Genomic DNA, 22585 nt, shown 5'->3' on the forward strand with positions numbered 1-22585 from the left:
CAATTTCTCTGCTCAGAAGGCGAGACCCATAGAGAATTGTGTCCCAACAGGAACAGACTCAGTTGTCAACCAGGAAAGTAATTCTGAGTAGCGAGTAATGTCTGTCACTCAGTTCATCCCCACCTGTCATAGTCTTCCTATATGTTCAACGAACACGTTTCTTCTTTGTCTGGATCCACAGTTTGACTACATTTCCCAACCTCCTTTGCAGCTAGGTTTGGCCATATGAATTGGTTGGCCAAGGAAACATAAATGGAAGTGACGTTACCATCTTTAGGCATGACTCATAAAAATCTCCCTACAAAATTCTCTACTCCCTCCTTCTCCCATCTTTTTCTAGCTCTGGTTGAATGCAGAGAAAGGCACATTCCTAAAAGATGGTGGCATCCTATGATGTAAGAAGACTGGGTCCTTGAATGACTTTGTGGAGTTTGCCCCAGTATGCATCAAACTGTGATGTAGATGAAAAATAAACCAATGACTTTTTAGTGGCTTGACAATGGAAGTTAATTCTGGTAGCTAGCAATAGGTGTTCTAATACATCAGCCTTACCCTCATGCCATCCCCATATTAAATCTCTCTCCCCATTACATCAGGCATAATTGGACACCAGTTTACCTGTTTTCTTTTAAATAGATTTTATTTTGTGGTACACGGACCTCTCACTGTTGTGGCCTCTCCCGTTGCGGAGCACAGGCTCCGGACATGCAGGCTCAGGAGCCATGGCTCACGGGCCCAGCCGCTCCGCGGCATGTGGGATCTTCCCAGACCGGGGCATGAACCCGTGTCCCCTGCATCGGCAGGCGGACTCTCAACCACTGTGCCACCAGGGAAGCCCTACCTGTTTTCTTTTTAATAGCCCTCTATTAGATGTTAATAACATGACAAGCTTTCAACCCTACTTGCTATGAACATAGTGTAATTTGTGTAGTTTTTGACAGCATGTGATGCTACCATCTGGTAGTGCAGGGTTGTACTGGGCACAGGTGAGGGCAGGGGGTTGAGGGGCTTGGCATCTAAAGGGCTGAGGGTCTTTCACCTGGCAGAGCAGGCCTTAGTTACTAACAAAGTAAAGGTGTGTGTGTGTGTGTGTGTGCGGGGGAGATGAGCAGGAAAAAAATAGTCTGTTGTATTTATTAGCATCTTTGAGACAGCCACTGGCCCTCCCAGAAACATCTAGGTGAGAGAGGTTGGATTAGACCACAGAGGTGATGAGTCCCCATTAGTGGCCAAAGCTAGGTCAAAGGGACCCAAGAAACAGGTTATGTGCTCCCACATATACTCCCCTTTTTATACTTCAAGGAGTCAAATCCTGCCTGCTGCCTGTTTTATTTTATTAAGACTTTAATTTTTTAGAGCAGTTTTCGGTTCATAGCAAAAGCCGGGTGAAGGTACAGAGATTTCCCATGTCTAACCTGTGCCCACTCGTGCACAGCCTCCCCATTATCACCGTCTCCCACCAGAGTACTGCACTGATCCATCATAGTTACCCAGAGTCCATAGTTTACATTAGGGTTCACGCTTGGTGTTGTACGTTCTATGGGTTTGGACAAATGTATAATGACATGTATTTACCATTATGGTATCAGAGTCTTTTCACTGCCCTAAAGATGTTCTGTGCAATGCCTGTTCATCCTTCCCCAACCTCTGACAGTTGCTGATTTATTTTACCGTCTCTATGATTTTGCTTTCTCTAGAATGTCATATATTTAGAATCATGCAGTATGTAGCCTTTTCAGATTGACTTCTTTCACTTTGTAACATGTATTTAGGGTTCTTTCATATCTTTCATGGCTTGATAGCTCATTTCTTTTTAGCAGTGAATAATATTCTATTGTACGGCTATACCACAGTTTATGTATTCGTTCGCCTACTGAGGGACATCTTGGTTGTTTCCAAGTTTTTGACAATTTTGAGTAAAGCTTCTAGAAACATCTGTGTGCAGGCTTTTGTGTGGACATAAGTTTTCGACTCCTTTGGTAAACGCCAAAGAGCACAATGGCTGGATCGTATAATAAGAATGTGTTTAGTTTTGTAAGGAGCCACCAAACTACCTTCCAGACTGGCTGCATCATTTTGCATTCCTGCCGTCAATGAGTGAGAATTCTTGCTGCTTCACATCCTCATCAGAATTGGATGTTGTCAGTGTTTTGAACTTTGGCCCATTTTTTAAGTTGGGTTGTGTGTGTTCTTACTGTTGGGTTTTAAGAGTTCTTTGTATATTTGGGGTAACAGTCCTTTATCAGATGTGTCTTTTGCAAATATTTTCTCCCAGTCTGTGGCTGATCTCCTCATTCTCTTAATATTGTTTTTCACAGGGCAGAAATTTTTAATTTTAATGAAGTCTGTTTTTTTTCAAGGATCGTGTCTTTGGTGTTGTATCTAAGAAGTCATTGCCATACCCAAGGCTATCTAGTTTCCTCCTGCGTTATCTAGGTTTTCTCCTACATTGTCTTCAAGAGTTTTATAGTTTTGCATTTTACAATTAGTCTGTGACTGCCTGTTTTTGTACATGAAGTCATATTGGGACACAGCCACAGTTCCAGGCTGACATATTGTCTGCGGCTGCTTTCCTGCTACGACAGCAGAGTAGGTGTAACAGACACTGTATGACCCACCAAAGCTAAAATATTTACTCACAAACTTTTCAGAGAAAGTTTGCTGACCTCTGGTATAAAGCCATAATTAAGCTCATTGTGTATATGTAATAACCGAGGGTCTGTATATTTAAATAATTGGATTTAATTCACAGAGCACGTCAGTGGTCAAGCCAGTCAACTAGAACTTTAGATCCCACCTAAGTCTCCTTTTGCCTGCTCATCCTGTCGAAATTCTGTGCACATCTCCTTAGCCCAGAGTATGTGTTTGATTAAAAAATAAAAACGTTAGAACACACAGTGTGTTCTATTCCTGGCATCCTTCCTTTCCATTCTTTTCTGTCTCAAGAACCAAGGTGCTCTGAACCATCCTGGAACAAAAAGGCAAAATAACTAACAATAAAACAAAACAAGCTCTTCCAGAGCCCGTGGCTGAAGGAAAACTGCGAGGTGGTCTCAGAGTTATATAGACAGTTTTGGAGACAGGTAGATGGCCAGTAGCCCCCAGTGGCCCTTCTGCCCAAAGAGCCCAGCTGGACTGACATTTGGGGGACAGGACACCCAGGCAGATGAAACCTTGGTGATATGTCTCAGATTCCTGAGGCTGGTGTGGGATTTTTGTTTTCGTGTTTGTTTTTTTTTTTTGGTGTGGGTTTTTAGATGTTTACTGTGTTGCCATCGAGCCCACTCTGACTTGTCATACGTGTGTCGTGATGTCTTCATTGAGAAAATAGAACCCGGGAAACCCCTTCCCATCACTGTCTCCCTCTGAAGTTTAAATGCCAATATGTCACCCTCATCCTTTCTCGCTAGCTTTCTCTCTCTAGCTCACTGCGTCTCTCTTGCTGTCTCCCGGGGACACTTCCTGTTCCTCCCAACCTAACCTTCTCTGAGTTCACCTGCAAGTTCAGTCCCTGAACCGCTCCATTTAAGCTTAATCTCTCAGCTCCTTTCCAAATTCCCTGCTTCCCCCACCATCACTTCAAGCCCTCTAGTACCCTCGGCTCACATCTTGCCCAGTTGTCCTCACAGGTACCTGGCAGGCCTCTAACTTTGGATCAATCCTGTTGTTCACTTTCTCCCCTCCTACCACCAGGCTGCCACAGACAATCATAAAACCAAGAGGCATGAAGCCACTACAGATTTCTCTGCTCCACACACATCAAAACCCCGCCTGAGCACAGCACGCCTTTGAAACCACACCCCCTCTCGGGTGGAACTCAAACCCAGCTAAAACTCAGATTGGGACGTAAACCTATGGGCTGGGACTTGAACCCCCCCCCCCCGCCCCCGCAGCTCAGATTGAGACCTGAACCCACGATCCCTGACTAGGACGAGATTCGAACCCACTGTCTTTTTTTTTTTTAACATCTTTATTGGAGTATAATTGCTTTACAATGGTGTGTTAGTTTCTGCTTTATAACAAAGTGAATCAGTTATACATATACATATGTCCCCATATCTCTTCCCTCTGGTGTCTCCCTCCCGCTCACCTGGTGTCAGGACTTACTGAAGCTCAGGTTCTTTTGTCTCAGCACAGGAAGAATTCAGTAAGAGGCAAAGCAGCAGGCAGAGTGAGTTTATTAGCACAGAATGCTTGTGAGAGATACGAGCAGGCACGCAAGGGAGCGCAGCCCCGAGAACAAACGCGGCAACATTTATAATCAAAGAAAAAGCGGCAGGGTTGGGGGGGAGAGGGCCACCTTCTTCCTCATTCTTGGGCAGATGTCAAGGCTTACATCATTAATTCCTCCTTTGGCCCTATATGGTTTAACCAGGACCATCATGGTGCTATCTAAATCATATGTATATTAGCAAAAGGGTGGTAACGTATACTAAAATACGGTCGTTCATCTCAGGTTTCAGTAGAATGTCCCCTTTCACCTATATTCCTGTCTTGACTACATGTAGAAATGCTACTCTTCAAGGACAATTAACTCTCTGATTTCATGTAACAAGACTCAGACCCCATATCTACTGTCGTGTGTTTTAGCTATCAGGGTTTGTGGGCTGAGTGTGTCTGGCACTTGGGTGCACCTGGTCTTCCTTCAAGGTAGTGTAGATGGTTGCTAGGTTACTGGGTTCTTTTCCTGAGTGGTCATTAGTTTACAACAGTCTCCAGAACTCTCTTAAAATTCCCTTTCTGCCCTTAATCCCCTAGTGGGATTTCTAAACTGACTATTTAATTATCCTACTCTATCCCTATCACCTTGACAAATGTTTCAACAATTGCTTCTCACATTTTCCTCAGAAACGAACTATGGTGGACCTTTGTTGGTTGACTTCCCAGCATCTGTTCCCCCGGCTCCCCCACCTCAAGCATTTCCTCCCAAAAGCACCCAAATTTTCCTTTGAGGCAGTGCCCCTCCCCCATTCTCAACCATGTTGTTTGGGTGGATTTGACTTCATTTGTATTTCCAGGGGTGGACCCTGATGGGCTTCAGCCAATCAGCTCTCCCATTTCTCTGGCCACAGTGATCGGTTCGTCATGGATGAGCCCACCACCCAATCTGGGCCAATGAGACACCAGGAGACAATTGTAGAGGCTTCTGGGAAATAAGCTTCCCCTGTCTTCTGCAGGAGCCCCAGAGGAGACCACCTCGCTCTGGGTGTTACAGTGAGGGTACGGTGTCTACAGCTGCTAAAACATGAGGGGTGGGGGGATAAGAGAATGGCAGGAGTCAGATGGAATCCTCAACCTCTGGGCCAAACGATGCCTGCATCCAAGTCTGCCTTTAGACTGTCAAGTTGTATCAGTCACTTAATCTCCTCCTTGTTTTCTTGAAGCCAGTTTGTGTTGTGCTTTCCCTTGTTTCACCCTAACTCATGCCCCATTCCAAAATTTTACCTCCACTCTCAGAGCCTCCATTTCACTCCACCCCCAGCAAGTGATCTTTCCCCCTGGTTCAAGGAGGAAACAGGCCAACTAGCAAAGATGCCATTAGCGTATTTCCCTGGCACCTGCAAGTATTTCTGAATCTGAACCTTGCTTCCTCCTTCCTTCTAGTCTTCCCCCTCTGCCTTCTCAGAAACCTTCTCCTGTATCTTTGCCACCTTTCTTTTCACTCGTTTTTTTCCATTCACCTCTCATTTTGCTTAGATTGCTTCCCAAGGTAGAGGCGATCATAACCTTGTCCAATCGCACTTCCTCACATTCCTGCCTTTTTTCTATCCTTCTCGGACAGATTTTTAGAGGAAAAATGTTCCACCACAGAGATGTCAGTTGGAAGCCTGCCTATCTGAGGATCCATGGAACATAGAAGAGGTTCTAGCCAAGAGGGAGGTTCGCCTAGGATGGGGCTCAACACAGAGGCCTGGGTGGGATGCATGGATGGGGGCCTCGCTTGCATTTGTTGGAATGGAAGCCAGTGAAGTTGGTGGCCCCCAGTGAGTGTGAGGAATGAGAATAGAGGAGGGTTAAGGAGGGGCTTTGAGGAATGTGGATGCTTAAGTGGGAAGTGGGGAAAAAAAGGGCATCTTTGAGACCGTGACAGAAAGCTCAGTGGTAAGAGGAAAATAAGAGAGAATGCTGTCCCAGAAACCGGGAGAGGAGCATGCTGCAAGGAGGAAATGGTCAGTTAACTGCTACCAAGAGGTCCAGTGTGATAGTACAGAACCACTAGATTTGGCAAGATCTGGAGTTTCAAAGTGTCAGGGACAGAGCCAGCCCTCCGTGGGGTGGAGGAGTGAACGAGAAGTGAGAGGAGCAGAGAGCAACTGTAAATGACTTTTTTTTTTTTTCCTTTCCAACTGTCTTAGTTTAGATTTCTCTGAAAACAGACCCTGGACAGGTACTTGGGTACAGGTAGTCTGTTTGGGAGGTGAACCCCGGAAGCACAGCGAAGTAGTTAGGTAAGGGAGGCAGGGAAGGGAGAAAAGGCAGGACAGGGGGCGCTAGTGGGCAACACAGCCATGCACAGCCAGGGCGCAGGCCTTCTGGGGCCCCCTGGGGACCTGTGTGAACCAGGCCTCAGGATGGTTCCCCTGGTCATGGATCTACTGCCTCCCATGCCCCGCTAGGGTGAGGGGTACCTCCGAGGCATCCCCTCACCAACGCTCACCCCCTCACCCTTGCCAATAAGCTCTTCTGGCATCTGAGAAAACCCTCAGGCTCCAGGTGGGAAGAACTGCCATGCTGCAGACGAAAACCACAGCTACTGTGTACACTGGAGGGTCCAGGGAGCGCGGGCTAGGGTACCAGCCTGGTGTCTGCCACTCCAACCCACCCACGACCGCTTCGCCAAGTCATATGGCTAAGTCAACAGAAGCGGGCCTTTCGAAGTGTAATTAAAGGCAGGCATGAGATGGAGATTTTAGCATAATCAAGAAGAGGAGAAATGCAGTGTGCCAGCAGGAGATTAGTCCTTGCAGGGGTGGGAGATGTCTGGTCTGGGATGTATTGACAGACAAAAGCTTTTCTCAGCCTCACGTCCTCTTCTTTGAATGGGGGCAGGAGGAGGGAGAGGTACAGATGCTATGGCAATGCTTTGCCCTTTGACCCTCTGCTGCAGAAGCACAAGGAGGGACACGGTCACCTCCATGCTTGTTAGGACATCTTCCTGCATTTTTCCTCCCTATGACTGAGTTCTATCTACTCTGTGTTAAAATAGGGAACCCGGTGACTTGACCTTTCTTTCGTTGCCTGCGCTGCGCCATGTGCTAGGAGCTGGGAAAAAATTTGTCCTAAAGTTGAGCAATGAACCAAGAAATGGCTGGTTGCGGGACTGTGGCAGTGCAGCCTTGAAGCAAGCATGGAAGTCAGATGAACCAGCAGGTGTCAGCTACTCCTCTTTCTCTCTCTACGCTTATCCCTTTCCCCAAAGGTCAAGGGTAGACGAAAAGCAAGGTGTGATTGGGGAGAGAGTAGAACAGGGAGGGCTGGAAGAGGCTGGCAGTGCCGGAAGCTGGTAGAGGTGTGAGTCCCGTGGACAGTCTCCAGTTGCCCAGAGTTAGGTCTCCCTTCTGGTGTACTGTAGAGGCAGAGCTCTGAGGGCACATCCATGCCTCCTGAATACAGTCACTCTGGGGGAGGGAAAGACAGCCAAAGAACGAAAAGCCAGATGACCAAGGAGTCGTCTCTTAGGAAAAATGATTCTTGCAGAGGCCATAGGGAGTGAACTGAATGATGGGATGCCTGCCATCTTGGGTCGGCTCTGGATGACCACGCCCTTGATATCTTTGCCTGATCACCCGGCCCCTCACACATTTCTGGGGGCCTTTCTTGTGTCTCAATAAATGGACCCATGGGTAACAGCACACAGGGAAGAAGCATGCATATTCATGGAGTTTCGAATGCTGAGAAATGGGAAAGGGGAATCATAAACATAAAGGTGTAGGGAAACCCCAAGGGAAAGTGCAGTATCCTGGAGCTGGTGACTCTGTGTGTGTGTGTTTGAAGAGTGGTAACCACTCCTAGGCCTGAAGGAACAAGGAGAGGGGAACGGATAACCGACCCCAGGAAGGAGAGAGCCACATGGGGAGGACACCTTGACAGAGGCTGTGACTGCAATTGCAGGACACGGCCATCCCAGGGCAGTCACTCAGGAGCTGAGGGACTAGCGCCCGGCCACTGTCCTTCCCTTGCTCTGATCTCCTTCCAGGACTCCCCGCTGGACAAACCCAGTCAGAAACCAGAGGGCACAGGTCACCTCTACAGGTCAGCCTTCTGAGGCCCGGAGCAAGGTGGAAAAGATGGAGAAGGGGGTCTGGAGGTGCAAACAGAAGCTATCCCCACCCCCAAAAGCAAAAACTCTGATTTCTGTCTTAGGGTCAGTGTTTCGTAGCATAAGAACAGCCCCAGTGCACCAAATCTCCAGGGGAAAAAAAAAATCTCTTTCATCTTGACCTGGGGAGGCAACAGAGCTGGAATCTCCATCCTCCTTCCTGAGGAAGTAACTAGAACTAGAAGGGGGAAGTGTGTACTCCTCTCTCTGATGACAGTTTATTAGGTTTACTACCCTTGGCCCAATTCTGTATTACCTCATGTACGCAAGCCTTTATCTCTAATTCCAAAAACCAAACTACTTCTGAAAAATAAAGTTTTTCCATCCTTCATTTGTCAACAAAACGTGACCTACTGACATGAACTACTTATAACCATTATCTATCCCGCTTAGTGAGAATGTCTGTTTTCTTGTAGAAAATTTGTTTGATTCCTGAAGGCTTTCCTAAACCCTGTGTTATGTAATATATTCAAACACTTTTGCATACACATACAGTGTGTATAATATATTAAATAAGACTTTTCAAAACTCCAAAACATTTTAAATTCCAAAATCTATCTGGCCCCAAGGCCTTCAGATAAGAGATTTTGGACTTGTGTTATCATTCATGCTAGCTTCATAATATTCTTTAGAAAAGAGCTAGGGAATGGAATTTTTTTTCGTTTATAGTTAACAGACTTTCTTTACCTAGAATCTGGTTTTGATATAAAATATAAAGTTCTTTTAACTCAAAATTAGTTTTTTAAGTATGTCCCAGTCCCTTCTGAGTCTTTTGTAAGACTGTGAAAGACAGTAGACTATAGTACAGAATTACAGCAGGAAAGAGGTGAGAGCTCTAAAGAGTTACTCAGGGAATTAACTGAAGGGACTATCTGAGGGGTGTGGTCAGGGTCAAGGCCACCAGCAGGGCATAGTGCTTAAGAGCACAGATTCTAGAGCCAGACTACTGGGTTCAAATCCCAGCTTTACCACTTACTGTCCATGTGTTCTTGGACTAGTTGCTTAACCATTTTGTGCCTCATCTTTTTTTTCTAACAGTTTTTAAAAATATATTTATTTGTTTGTTTGTTTATGGCTGCGTTGGGTCTTTGTTGCTGTGCGCGGGCTTTCTCTAGTTGTGGCGAGCAGGGGCTACTCTTCATTGCCATGTGTGGGCTTCGAACTGTGGTGGCTTCTCTTGTTGCAGAGAACGGGTTCTACGGTGCACGGGCTTCAGTAGTTGCGGCTCTTGGTCTCTAGAGTGCAGTCTCAATAGTTGTGGTGCAGGGGCATAATTGCTCAGTGGCATGTGGGATCTCCCGGACCAGGGCTCGAACCTGTGTCCCCTGCATTGGCAGGTGGATTCTTAACCACCAGGGAAGTCCCTGTGCCTCGCCTTATATTTAATAATCCAGCAAAATCCTATTTAATTGGTTTTTCACAGCCACCATCCTGTGCAGTAGATAAGACAGGCCCGTTTACTTTTGAAAACCCAAGAAGTTATTTGCCCGAGGTTAGGCGGTGATCTTGCCAGTGAGGATAGGGAGCCAGATCTTCCTGCTCCAAGCCAGGCCTCTTCCCAGTCTAGCACGTGTCTTATTCACAGACGCTTGCCCCTCCTTGACTGCTCTAGCAAGGCAACATGTCACATGCAGTGTTCTCAGCCCAGCCAATTTTGGCTGTGTCCCAAACGAGCAGGAAACACCTTCTGAGGTGTTTCTAGAAATATCAGCCTTTGATACTCTTTGTGTCATTTCTCCACCCCGGTAATTACCCCAACTTAATTTAATAAGCAGCAATCATATAATCCAGACGGTGGGACTTGATTTTGCTTGCAGAAGAAGCAGGTTTGAGTAAGTGGATCTGATTATCTTCGGGGAATTAGAGGCTGTTTTCTAATTCAAAGGAGGAACAAAGAGGGAGTTGCTTTCTTTTAAATACATGGACCTTAACATAGTGAACTCCAACTCTGCAGATTTGCGTAGAATAAAGTCACGTGTAATATCATCCCTTGCCTCCTAGGCTGGTGGGAGGGAAATCAGTCAGAGGGGTAGATGTCCAGACCTCTCTTTCATCCTGCCCTCTCCTCCCCTGCCAGTGTTTTCCATGGATAGAAACCAAAGAGAAGCCCGAGGGCAAGGGAGTCCATGGAATCAACCACTTACAGCAGAGAACGGGGCAAAAAGAGGTGGAAAATGATCCCAGGTAAGGGTGGAGCAAATGGAAAACAAACAACCCAGAATTCTACTAATACAGATATCAAAGGGCATTCCTTTCCTGTAATGGGGCCAGGTAATATCTTTAAAGAAATAGTAACTCACAGGAGGAATTCATACTTATTAATTATCCATTGCTGTGTAACAAGCTACCCCAAGTGGACTGGCTTGAAACAAACATTTTCTCACACAGTTTCTGAGGCTCAGGACTCCGGCAGTGGCCGGCAGTGTGGTTCTGGCTTCGGTATCCCATGAGATTGCAGCCAAGATACCCACAGGAGCTGCAGTCAAGCTTCAACTGGGGGTGGAGGGTCCGAGTCCAAGACGGCTCACTCACATGGCTGTTGGCTGGAGGCCTCAGTTCCTCACTGGCTGTTAGCAGGAGGTTTCTGTTCCTGGTCTTGTGGGCCTCTTCAAAGAGCTCCTCACAACATGGTAGCTGGATTCTCCCGGAGTGAGAGATTCAAGAGAGAACAAGGGGGAAGCCACTTGCCTTTCACAAACTGCCCCCAAAAGCCTATTACCATCACACTTGCCACATTCCATTTGCTGATGTTCCTAAATTCAGCCCACATTGAAGGGGAGGGGAACTAGGTTCCACCTTTTGAAGTGAGGAATATTTAAGAATTTATGGACTGATTTTGAACCACCATACACTCAGAAGGAGACTCGGAGGAGAAAGAGTTCAGAGTGATCTCGAGTAGTGATGAAGAGCCATATTTACCTATATGCCTTCTGCAATATAAGCCCTCTGAGGGTTGGTGCCAAATCTAAGCCGTCTGTAATCACAGCACCTAGCACAGTGTGTAACGTACCGTAACCTCCCAGGAAATGTGCATTAAATAATACACTCTGTATCTTTGACTTGCCTTTCCAGCACGGTGTCTATGTCAGTCAGATTGGGCTAGATCGTGCTGTTGTCACAAACGACGCCAACGTTACAATGGCTGAAAACCACAAATGTTTCTCATGTGTGTTACATGCCCAGCAAGGGTTAGCTCGGAATTGTTTCCCATCGGTGTTCTCCTCACTCGGAGTCCCAAGGTTGTGGGGCAGCTAATATCCACAGAGAACGCTAGCTCACTGCAGCTCTGTGTACAGCAGCCAGGACACGGGAGCGACCTAAGTGTCCATCAGCAGACGAATGGATAAAGAAGAGCTGGCGCATACACACCGTGGAGTATTACTCAGCCACAAAAAAGAAATGAAGCTGAATTATCAGGTCACGTGGCCACATTTAATTTCAAAGGGAAGAGAAGCTTAGCCCTCTGGCGGAGAGGGCAAGCAGATACGGGTGAACAATAAAAATCTCACCAAAGGAACAAACTTCTCCTTGTGCTTTAATGTACCATGCGGGTTCTTCTAGTCCCCTGGACAACTCTTCCCTCTATTCATCCCTGTGGGTTGCACTGCATACTGAAACCAGCCACGGCGGTTTTGTGTCTACACATGTCACCATAGTCCCAGAGCCATGAAGTGCTGACTCCAGCATTCAGTTGTCTGTCATTAGCAAAATTAGGAGGGAGAGAGTTTGTAATAAGTCTTTAATTCAGCGGTTCTCAAAGTGTGGGTTTCCGAGGTCAACTGTTTTCTTACTAATACTAAGATATATAATACTTAGATACTCCCCGCCTGTTCTACTCTCATGCTCCTATAACTGTACAGAGGAATTTTACACAGGCTATCCAATTGTGATTTCAAAACGGATTGAATGCAAGAGCAGGTATGAGAATGCAGCTGCCTTCTGTGAAGCTTGACATCAAAGATATTTACAAAAATACAACACAATGCCACCTTTCTCCCTAATTTTTGGAAAATATAATTATTTTATTTAAAGTGTTTATAATAGGTATTGACTTTGTTAATTTTTTTTTTTTTTTTTTTGCGGTACGCGGGCCTCTCACCGTTGTGGCCTACCCCATTGCAGAGCACAGGCTCCGGATGCACGGGCTCAGCGGCCATGGCTCACGGGCCCAGCCGCTCCGCGGCATGTGGGATCCTCCTGGACCGGGGCACGAACCCATGTCTCCTGCATCGGCAGGCGGACTCCCATCCACTGCGCCACCAGGGAAGCCCGACTTTGTTAATTTTAAATCAGTTAAATATTTTAAAATTTCTCAGTCTTTATTTCTAATATGATAAATACAAATTTAAAAAATTGACATAGTAAATATATATTAAATAGACATAACACACATAAGCAAAAATTCTATGGGGTCTTTGGTACTTTTAAAGAGTAGAAAGGGTTCTTGAAAAAGAGTTTGAGAACCGCTGCCTTAACGTAGACGCCCTCATCTTTTACAGACACAGAGCCATCCTAATAGTGCTTTATAATTGCTCTCTGATCACATTATCTTCCCTAAACCATAAAAAACAAAGAACATAATTTCATGCCAATTCCCTTATTTCCCCGGGCTCCTGGTGGGCTACCTGTTTTGCGAAGGGGTTGGTGGAGGGATGATCGTTTCAGGGGGTTCCTCCCTAGCAGACCAAGGTCAATGCAGGAGCCCCACACTGGGAACCAAACCCACACTTCAGGTGTAACCTCTGCGATTCAGTCATTTTCTATTCGTTTGGTTCAGGTTCCTCATCAGTTAGAACTCATAAACAGGTCTTCAGTTTTATTGGGATTGAATCATATAAGCAAGTGTTCTATTGTTTTTATGATATTGTTTGGGAGCAAGGAGTGCCTTACTAGGTCACCAAACCCATCCTTGCCCCACATGAAAGAGCTTAGAGAGATTGATTGCATTGGGTTCATTAAGCCTCCAGGGGAGTTTTTATTAGAATTAGGCAACCCCCATGAGGAATTTGTGGGTCCATTATAAACCATGAATACCTCAAAGCAAATTAGCTTAGCTGCTTTCCAAGAATAGGTCTCTGAGAGCAATAATGGGAAATGAGGTAGGTACAATAATGAGTTGGGAAGATTGAGAAGGGATTGCCAGAAAGGAAGGGTTCCAACAGCACCCCGACTACCAGGGAGCCCTGGGACCTTCGGCATGTGGCAGAAGAGGAGGGCATGGGAGGGCATCGAGAACCTTCTTCTGAGACCTTCCCAGACCTTTTGTAGACTGGTTCTTCATCACTACTCGAGATCACTCTGAACTCTTTCTCCTCCGAGTCTCCTTCTGAGTGTATGGTGGTTCAAAATCAGTCCATAAATTCTTAAATATTCCTCACTTCAAAAGGTGGAACCTAGTTCCCCTCCCCTTCAATGTGGGCTGAATTTAGGAACATCAGCAAATGGAATGTGGCAAGTGTGATGGTAATAGGCTTTTGGGGGCAGTTTGTGAAAGGCAAGTGGCTTCCCCCTTGTTCTCTCTTGAATCTCTCACTCCGGGAGAATCCAGCTACCATGTTGTGAGGAGCTCTTTGAAGAGGCCCACAAGACCAGGAACAGAAACCTCCTGCTAACAGCCAGTGAGGAACTGAGGCCTCCAGCCAACAGCCATGTGAGTGAGCCGTCTTGGACTCGGACCCTCCACCCCCAGTTGAAGCTTGACTGCAGCTCCTGTGGGTATCTTGGCTGCAATCTCATGGGATACCGAAGCCAGAACCACACTGCCGGCCACTGCCGGAGTCCTGAGCCTCAGAAACTGTGTGAGAAAATGTTTGTTTCAAGCCAGTCCACTTGGGGTAGCTTGTTACACAGCAATGGATAATTAATAAGTATGAATTCCTCCTGTGAGTTACTATTTCTTTAAAGATATTACCTGGCCCCATTACAGGAAAGGAATGCCCTTTGATATCTGTATTAGTAGAATTCTGGGTTGTTTGTTTTCCATTTGCTCCACCCTTACCTGGGATCATTTTCCACCTCTTTTTGCCCCGTTCTCTGCTGTAAGTGGTTGATTCCATGGACTCCCTTGCCCTCGGGCTTCTCTTTGGTTTCTATCCATGGAAAACACTGGCAGGGGAGGAGAGGGCAGGATGAAAGAGAGGTCTGGACATCTACCCCTCTGACTGATTTCCCTCCCACCAGCCTAGGAGGCAAGGGATGATATTACACGTGACTTTATTCTACGCAAATCTGCAGAGTTGGAGTTCACTATGTTAAGGTCCATGTATTTAAAAGAAAGCAACTCCCTCTTTGTTCCTCCTTTGAATTAGAAAACAGCCTCTAATTCCCCGAAGATAATCAGATCCACTTACTCAAACCTGCTTCTTCTGCAAGCAAAATCAAGTCCCACCGTCTGGATTATATGATTGCTGCTTATTAAATTAAGTTGGGGTAATTACCGGGGTGGAGAAATGACACAAAGAGTATCAAAGGCTGATATTTCTAGAAACACCTCAGAAGGTGTTTCCTGCTCGTTTGGGACACAGCCAAAATTGGCTGGGCTGAGAACACTGCATGTGACATGTTGCCTTGCTAGAGCAGTCAAGGAGGGGCAAGCGTCTGTGAATAAGACACGTGCTAGACTGGGAAGAGGCCTGGCTTGGAGCAGGAAGATCTGGCTCCCTATCCTCACTGGCAAGATCACCGCCTAACCTCGGGCAAATAACTTCTTGGGTTTTCAAAAGTAAACGGGCCTGTCTTATCTACTGCACAGGATGGTGGCTGTGAAAAACCAATTAAATAGGATTTTGCTGGATTATTAAATATAAGGCGAGGCACAGGGACTTCCCTGGTGGCGCAGTGGCGTTACTCTGTTGTAATTACCACTGTCCACAAGGGTGAATCTAGGGTACTACGGGAGGGAGAAGTCCTTGAATCCTTTGTCAGTCATGGAACCAGCAAGAAACAGACAGCACACTTAGGTGGGGTTTTTGAAAGGACCATTTTTTGAGGTGTGGGCAGAGTTAAGAGTGCCCACCGATGTTGAGGCATCTGTGACCATCAACAGAGGAAAGCCAACCCCACCCAACCTGAAGGGTAATGGCTAGAAATGGTGTTGTTGGACCTGATGAGAGCTGGACTCATGGTAGAAGGGCCATGCCATGCCAGGTATAGTTGTAGAAAGACATAGTCAGTGCCAAACAACAGCAAAACAGGCAGGAGAAATAAATACTCTGACTTCTCTTTCTGCTCCCTAATCTCCTGCCTGTGCCTCCTACTAGCCAGATCCATCTGGAAACCAGAGACAAGGGTGCCTGGATGATGCCATCCAGGCAGTTGGTAGACGTCAATGTCCTAGTCCCCAGAGGAGGGTGGGGAGGGTCAGGGAGTGGGTCTGGAGAGGCAAATGGAGAACATCGTGAACAAGGTCCAAAAGAGGAGAAATTATAGGAATTGTTGAAACAATACTTTCTAAAACTTTTTAAAATTTCATTACTTAATTAAAACGCCTAAACTTGCAAAGAGAGTCCACAGCTACCGATGGAATGAGGAGGGATCTGAATGAGTACAGAGGGCTGGATACTTGAGGCTTCTATTATGAGAGAGAGGCAGTGACGGGCATATGCCCAGAAAACCAATCCTGGACTGTTTTAAATAAAGGCTTTATTTTTTAAAGAAGTTCTAGGTTCCAGAAAAATTAAGAAAAAGCTACAGAGATTCCCCACATACTCCCTGCCTCCACACATGTACAGCCTTCTTGGCTATCAACATCCCGCACCAGGGTGGTACATTTGTTACAACTGATGAACCTACATCGACACAACACAACTACCCAAAGTTCATAGTTTACAGTTGGGTCCATTCTTGGTGTTGTACCTTCTGTGTGTTTGGACAAATGAATAATGATCTGTACAATCACTGTGATATTACAAAGAGTAGCGTCACTGTCCTAAAAGTCCTCTGTGCTCCACCTATTCATCCCTTCCCACTAAGCCCTGGCAACCACTGATTTTTTTCCTGTCTCCATGGTGTTGCCTTTTCCAGAATGTCATGTAATTGGAATCATACGGTAGGGAGCCTTTTCAGATTGGCATCTTTCGCTTAGTGATATGCATTTAAGGTTCCTCCATGTCTCTTCATGGCTTGATGTCTCATTTCTTTTTAGCACTGAAATAATATTGCATTGTCTAGATGTACCACAGTTTATTAATCCATTTACCTACTGAAGGACATCTTGGTTGTTTCCAAGTTTTGTCCTGGATCCTTTTGGATGGGGGTGGGGGAGGGAAGACAGGCATCCAGCTTAGCCATGGACAGAGCTTGAACAGTCCTCCATGGTCCTCAGGCCCTTTGCAAATAGACTTCTGTGAGGCCTGTCCTACTGTCTCAAATGTACTCAGACACACTCTCACCCCCTGCATGTACTGTCTGAACTTGGACTGAAAGATACTAGCTGCCAAGTGTATATTAGGAAATAAGGATGTAGATCCTGGTCTTGAAGAATTGATAGACTAGTGGAAAGGAAAAGATAACTGACCACAACTGACTTGTACAAATGCAATGAGACTTTCAGAAAAGCTAGGATTTTAGCATCAGACTAAAGGTGAGTTTCCCATGATGCTATTCAGCGTTTGGTTCTTGCAATTCCATGGTGATAGTTTTGGATACAACAGATAGGCCTATTTGAGCATAAGATTCTTAGTACGTAGACTCATTACTGAGTGTGCATTCCATGAAAAACCTTAAAGACTATAGCTCTTTGTTTTTGAGAGAGAGAAAGGGACACCCCCCACCCCTCCCATTTCCTGATACATACTGAATCTTTACTTTAGGAATCATATTGTCCTGGGTTTAAACCCCAGTTTTGCCACCTATCAGCCAGGTGACTTTGGGAAAATTACCCAACCTCTCTAAGCTTCTGTTTCCTAAGTTGCGAAATTGACATCCTAGTAACTGTAGGATTATTGTAAGTATTAAGTGATATACATTTAAGGTTCCTCCATGTCATTAGCATGGTGTTTGGTGTGTAGGAAGCATTCCAAAGATGATATCTACTCATTTTATGACTTCTTGCTACATACTTTTTTAAACAGAGAGGCCAAAATTGTTAGCTTCCTTTGGGGGCACAGTTGGAGAAGTGCATCGTTTTTTGTTTTTTTTTTTTAACTTTTTTGGTTAAAAAAACATGTTTTTTTTTGGTTAAAAAAAAAAAACCATTCCCAGAAATGGAACCCACAGCCCCTGCGGTGGAAGTGCAGAGTGTTAACCCCTGGACTGCCAAGGAAGTCCCTGGAGAAGTGTATCTTGAAGGAGCAAGCTGACCATCCTACAATCAGGGCCTAGACAACAGTGAAAGGAGTTAGGTAAGTCGTAAGTCATAAACATGCAGGATCAGTTATTGTTTTTATATAAAATATTGATATTTTGTTTATTATGGATTGTTTTGCATTGATTCTGACTTTATTTTTTTTATTTTTTTATTTTTTATTTATTTACTTTTTGGCTGTGTGGCATCTTCCTTGCTGCACAGGGGCTTTCTCTAGTTGCGGTGAGCCGGGGCTGCTCTTCGTTGCAGTGTGCGGGCTTCTCATTGCAGTGGCTTCTCTTGCTGCAGAGCACAGGCTCTAGGTGCCCGGGCTTCAGTAGCGGTGGCATGGGGGCTCAGCAGTTGTGGCTCAGGAGTTGGGCTCTAGAGCGCAGGCTCAGTAGTTTTGTTGCTCTGCGGCATGTGGCATCTTCCCAGACCAGGGCTCGAACCGTATGCCCTGCATCGGCGGGCAGATTCTTAACCACTGCGCCACCAGGGAAGTCCCTGACTTTTTAAAATATTGCATTAAAATATTATCTTGGGCTTCCCTGGTGGCGCAGTGGTTGAGAGTCCGCCTGCCGATACAGGGGACACAGGTTCGTGTCCCGGTCCGGGAAGATCCCACATGCCGCGGAGCAGCTGGGCCCGTGAGCCATGGCCGCTGAGCCTGCGCGTCCGGAGCCTGTGCTCCACAACGGGAGAGGCCACAACAGTGAGAGGCCCGCGTACCGCAAAAAAAAAAAAAAAAAATTATTTATCTTGATAACCCACTTTTTTGGTACCTCCTTAAAGTTCATTCACCTGACCCTAAAGCACTTAGGTCATGGTGTGACTGGCACAAAGTCCAGAGCTGCCTGTAGGAAAAGACTGAAGATCTTTGGGTGAGTTTGAACTTGTGCTTTGCAAGGCCTAGAACACTTAGCCTCCTGGGATAGGAGCAGAGGGTGTGGACTACAACTCCCAGAAGGCCGCGCGGCACGGTGCCCTCACCGATTGGCTGGTATGGCCCCGCCCCCACCACGCCCCTGCCGGGAGGACCCGGGGCAGCGAGTCCCGGACTAGCGTGCTCCCAAAGCCGGCTACCCAGTGTAGTTTCGCCTTGCCGGACAGGCTTCATGGCGGCCCAACCGGTGTCCCGGATGCTGCGGCGGGTCCTGAGGTCCAGCGTCCGGAGCTGCAGCTCGGGCGCTCTGGTGACGCAGCCACACCCCGGGGAGCCCTCCCAACCTGCCGTGGAGGTGAGCCTCCCGCATCCACACTTTCTTGGGGAGGGGATGGCCTGGCAGCTGCACCTTATGCCCAGAAACACCCCGGCCCGTCCGCGGTAGCTGCTTCTGGGAGGGGTGTCTGCCTCTGCGAGGGACTCCTCAGCGCTTATTTAGGTGTGGGGAGGAGTGGAATGATGTTTTCTAGATAGACTGCCCAGTCTCACCCGGTATCCCAACGAGGGGTGGCGGGGTGGGGCGCTCCTTGGGGTCTGGCTTAAAAACCTCCCTGCCCACCCATCCGTGCAACCCACTTCCAGGTCTGAGTGACTCCCAGAGATGGGGGAGCAGGCGGCAGGACTCTGGGACCAATGAGATATTATTAGTACCCCTTTCCGCCCTGCCTCACACCCAGCCTCTTTAAACATTTTCCTCCCTGCCCCCCAGTGGAGGTTGTGTGTGATCAGGTGTTTTTGTGACACCCCACTTCATAGTGTGGCAAAGACTAAAAACGTCACCTTGGTGCTGCCAGTAGTCAATTGTCACTTTGTAGTCACAGGGTTGTGTGACCCGTCCTTCACTGACTCTTTTTGTTTCATCTTCATTTCCCTTAGGAGGGTTCAGTCTCTTTCTAGAGCAGAATGGAGTCAGGACCAGGGGTCCTGCAGGTTAGGGACTCCGCTATGTCTTTAGGGTTGGGATAGCCCCCCTCAGTCCTTAACAGCATCTCAGAGGGGTTTCCAGCATAAGAAGTTTTAAATTTGTTTTGTCCATGTTGTCAGGGAATCATTTGGGGAGAAGCATCTCTTTTTTGGTGACGCCTTTTCTAGGCTGATCTGGTCATTCTTTTCCCACCTCCTGGCTCAGGGTTTCAAGTTCTGGGATTCATCAGATCATGCACCTGCTGTTGCTCAATCAAGGGGAGGGCCTCAGCCTGACCTGCTTTCTCCAGATCTGATCCCCCCTTCCCCCCCACCCGCGGGATCCTCAGATAAGCAGATCCCATTTCTGGGAGGTGGAGAAGTTTGTCAGTATCCTTGAACTCTGAACTTTGTGGAGGGAAAAATTGGAAAGCAAAGATGAGAGATCTTTAAAGAATTCAGGAAAAGAGAAGTTTCTTCTCCCCCTTGCCCCTCATTTACTTTGTACCTTTCATCCTGTGCTAAGTGGCTTCATTCGTGCTCTCTTTCAGTCCTCACAATAAACCATGTGAAGTGAGTAGAGTTTGTATTTTCAGGTGAGGGTGCTCATGGAAGTTAACTTCCCTGGAGTCCCTGAGCTGTAAAGTAAGGGAACCGGAGCTCAAACTCTAGCACTTGTGCTCCTGCTTCTTTTCTGTGGGGAGAGTAGAAGAGAGGCTGCTCTTACCCTTACCTTTACACCATGAGGGCAGGTAGCGTTAGCAGGTAAGAAGGTGGACTCAGAATGCCTCGGTTTGAATCCCAGCCCTACCACTTATTAGGTGTGTGAACTTGAGCAGGTCTTCTCAGTGCCTCAGTGTTCTTCTCTGTAAAATGGGAATAACAGTGTCTACAAAACCTGGCACATGTACGTGCTGTGCACGTGGATTGCACATGTTTGTTGTAATTATGCTTGCCGCCATTGCCACATACTGTGTCCCCTAAGTCCCCTCCCACCTGGACACTCAGGATAGTCATTCTGTCAACTATCTGATCACAGACCTCCCACCCTGGACGTTCCCCACCAGGGTTATCCTCAGATAGGTTGCTCCTTGGGTGCTGGGTGCTCCCCTGCCTTTCTTGGTACATTGCTTAGCCGGTGCTCTGCAGGCGGTAGAGTTAGCAGGTATTTTTTGGCTGTTTGAAACAGGTCTGGTGAGGGTGCACGTGACAGAGCACTGGACAGGGAGCCCCAAGCTTTCATGCTCGCTTTGCCCCCAGTTTGACCTGGCTCCTGGGCCTGTCTCTTCCCCTCTCTTCCTGTCTTTAAAACCAGTGGGATGGACTAGCCCATCTGTACGCAGTGGGGGAGGGCACAGAATGTCCTTAGGAGAATCTCAGAGGTATGTTCAACCAATCCACCGAGCTTGCCAGTTGGCAGGAGCAGGGGTGGGGGCATCTGGAAGCCCTGTCCTCCCTTCCCCCATACCCTACGCGGGGCCCTGAGGTCTGGTTTGAGATGGCAAGTGCTTGGAGAGACAGGGAAATCCCCTGGCTGTTGTCTGTGTGTCGGGGTGTAGGTGTGGGAGAGTTGTGCAGTGAGGGGAGGGAGCTGGCTGTGAGGACAGTGGATAGGGGCATTGGGCTTGGTCCCGGGGCAGATCGAGGAGCTTCTGCAGGTGGAAAGGGGAGGCGGGTTGGGGAGACAGCTCCCTCCAGCCTGTTTGGGGCAGCAAGACAGAGGGCTTCCCCCAGTTGCAAGCACTACGCCCTTCTTTCTCCCTCTCCGGCTCCGGGCAGGCTTTGTTGGGACGACAAGGGGCTGGCCTCAGGCCCTGGGCCTGCTTCCTTGGGGCAGGGGCAGGGGAAAGGAAGACTGCCAGGCAAAGGCACCCAGCTGTTCAGGGGGCTGGAGAGAACACAACGTGGGAGAGGGCTGTGCAGGGAGGGACTGGTACATGAGGAGGGCCGGGGCGGGGCAGTCACACGTGGAAGGAAAGGAGACCTTTCAGGGGGCTGCCTGGACTTCCAACCTGCCCAGCTTTGTTTCAATGAAGTGTGACTTATCCTTGCTGGGAGCCACAGGTGTGAAGACCTCACACTTAGGGTGGGGCTGGAGGGGGAGCGGAGGTCAAAGCCTGGGGCTGGGCACTTTGCCAGGTCCCCTCATTCAATAGAGATTAATTTTGAGCCACGCTGGGTATACATCCTCCCAAGGAGCAGGTAAATCAGGGCCAGTGATACTTGGGTTTGGCCTGTGCTCTTTTTCTCCTGCTCTTCTAGTGTCTACTCTCCAGAGCTGTTTGGGGGTCGGCCTTTATCATTCAGATCAAAGGCCCAAGGTTAGTGAATATTAGAGGAGGCACTTTGAGGGCAGGGTCTCTCCCTTAACTAACTCCTTCCTACCACTCTTCCCCACCACTTCATCCCAGTCTGCACTGGGTTGGTAGACAAGATATAACCAGTAGCATGTGGTAGGCTGCCTAGTTCCTGGTTGTGGCACTAGTATCTGTGGTTCTCGGGAAGCTCAGACCCCACGTGTCCTGCTCTGAGTGGTGTGACAGCAGGTCTGAAACCCCAGCCTTGGGCCCTCTGCCATTAAGTAGGGCTTTGCAAGACGAGAGAAGCTGACAAGAGTGGGAAAACTAGTCACAGCACACACACACACAGTGCCCCTCCATGGACACATGATGAACGGTTATTTGTAAGTAGGAGTTAGATTAAGAGAATGGGAGCAGCCACTTCCTGAATACCTACCGTGTGACAGGAACTCCTCCGGTTGAGGTAGGTAGGATCATTTTCCACAGTTTATGGACGAGGAAGCTAAGGCTTAGAGAATGGTAAGCAACTAGCTCTACAGCTAGTTGGTAACAGAGCCAGGCTTCTAATTCAAGTTTACCTGCTCCCAAAGCCTATGCTCAGAACCGCAATCACCCTGGATTAAAATGGCACTGGGTCCTGGTGTAGCAGGGCCAGTGGTTCTCAGCCTGGGCTACAGAGCTGAACAGGGACGTTTCAGATAAACCACTAGGGCCCCATCCCAGAGAGCAGCTGAGTCCGAATCTTTGGGCTGGGGCTCTGGCATCAGCACGTCTTAGAAGGTCTTCAGGTGATTTTAATGTGTAACAAAAGCTGAGAACCACTGTAGGAGGCT

General features: G+C 47.5%; 1 protein-coding gene across 11 annotated transcripts in view; it reads left to right on the forward strand.

Moving 5' to 3' along the window:
* MOCS1 (molybdenum cofactor synthesis 1) overlaps positions 1-22585 on the forward strand; it is a 75741-nt gene that overhangs the window by 20957 nt on the left and 32199 nt on the right. For 4 of the 11 annotated variants that reach the window (XM_029242910.1, XM_029242904.1, XM_029242911.1 and 1 more), the window contains exon 1: positions 18646-18844. In XM_029242910.1, the coding sequence (XP_029098743.1) occupies positions 18722-18844 (123 nt within the window). In that variant the 5' untranslated portion in view covers positions 18646-18721. Of the gene's footprint in view, positions 1-17521; positions 17662-18467; positions 18488-18645; positions 18845-22585 lie in introns of those variants that run through there. The other 7 variants (XM_029242906.1, XM_029242908.1, XM_029242915.1 and 4 more) reach the window with 4 other exon arrangements.

The sequence above is a fragment of the Monodon monoceros genome, unplaced genomic scaffold (assembly GCF_005190385.1).
Source record: "Monodon monoceros isolate NGI ecotype Baffin Bay Population unplaced genomic scaffold, NGI_Narwhal_1 Super_Scaffold_3, whole genome shotgun sequence".
Taxonomy (NCBI): Eukaryota; Metazoa; Chordata; class Mammalia; order Artiodactyla; family Monodontidae; genus Monodon; species Monodon monoceros.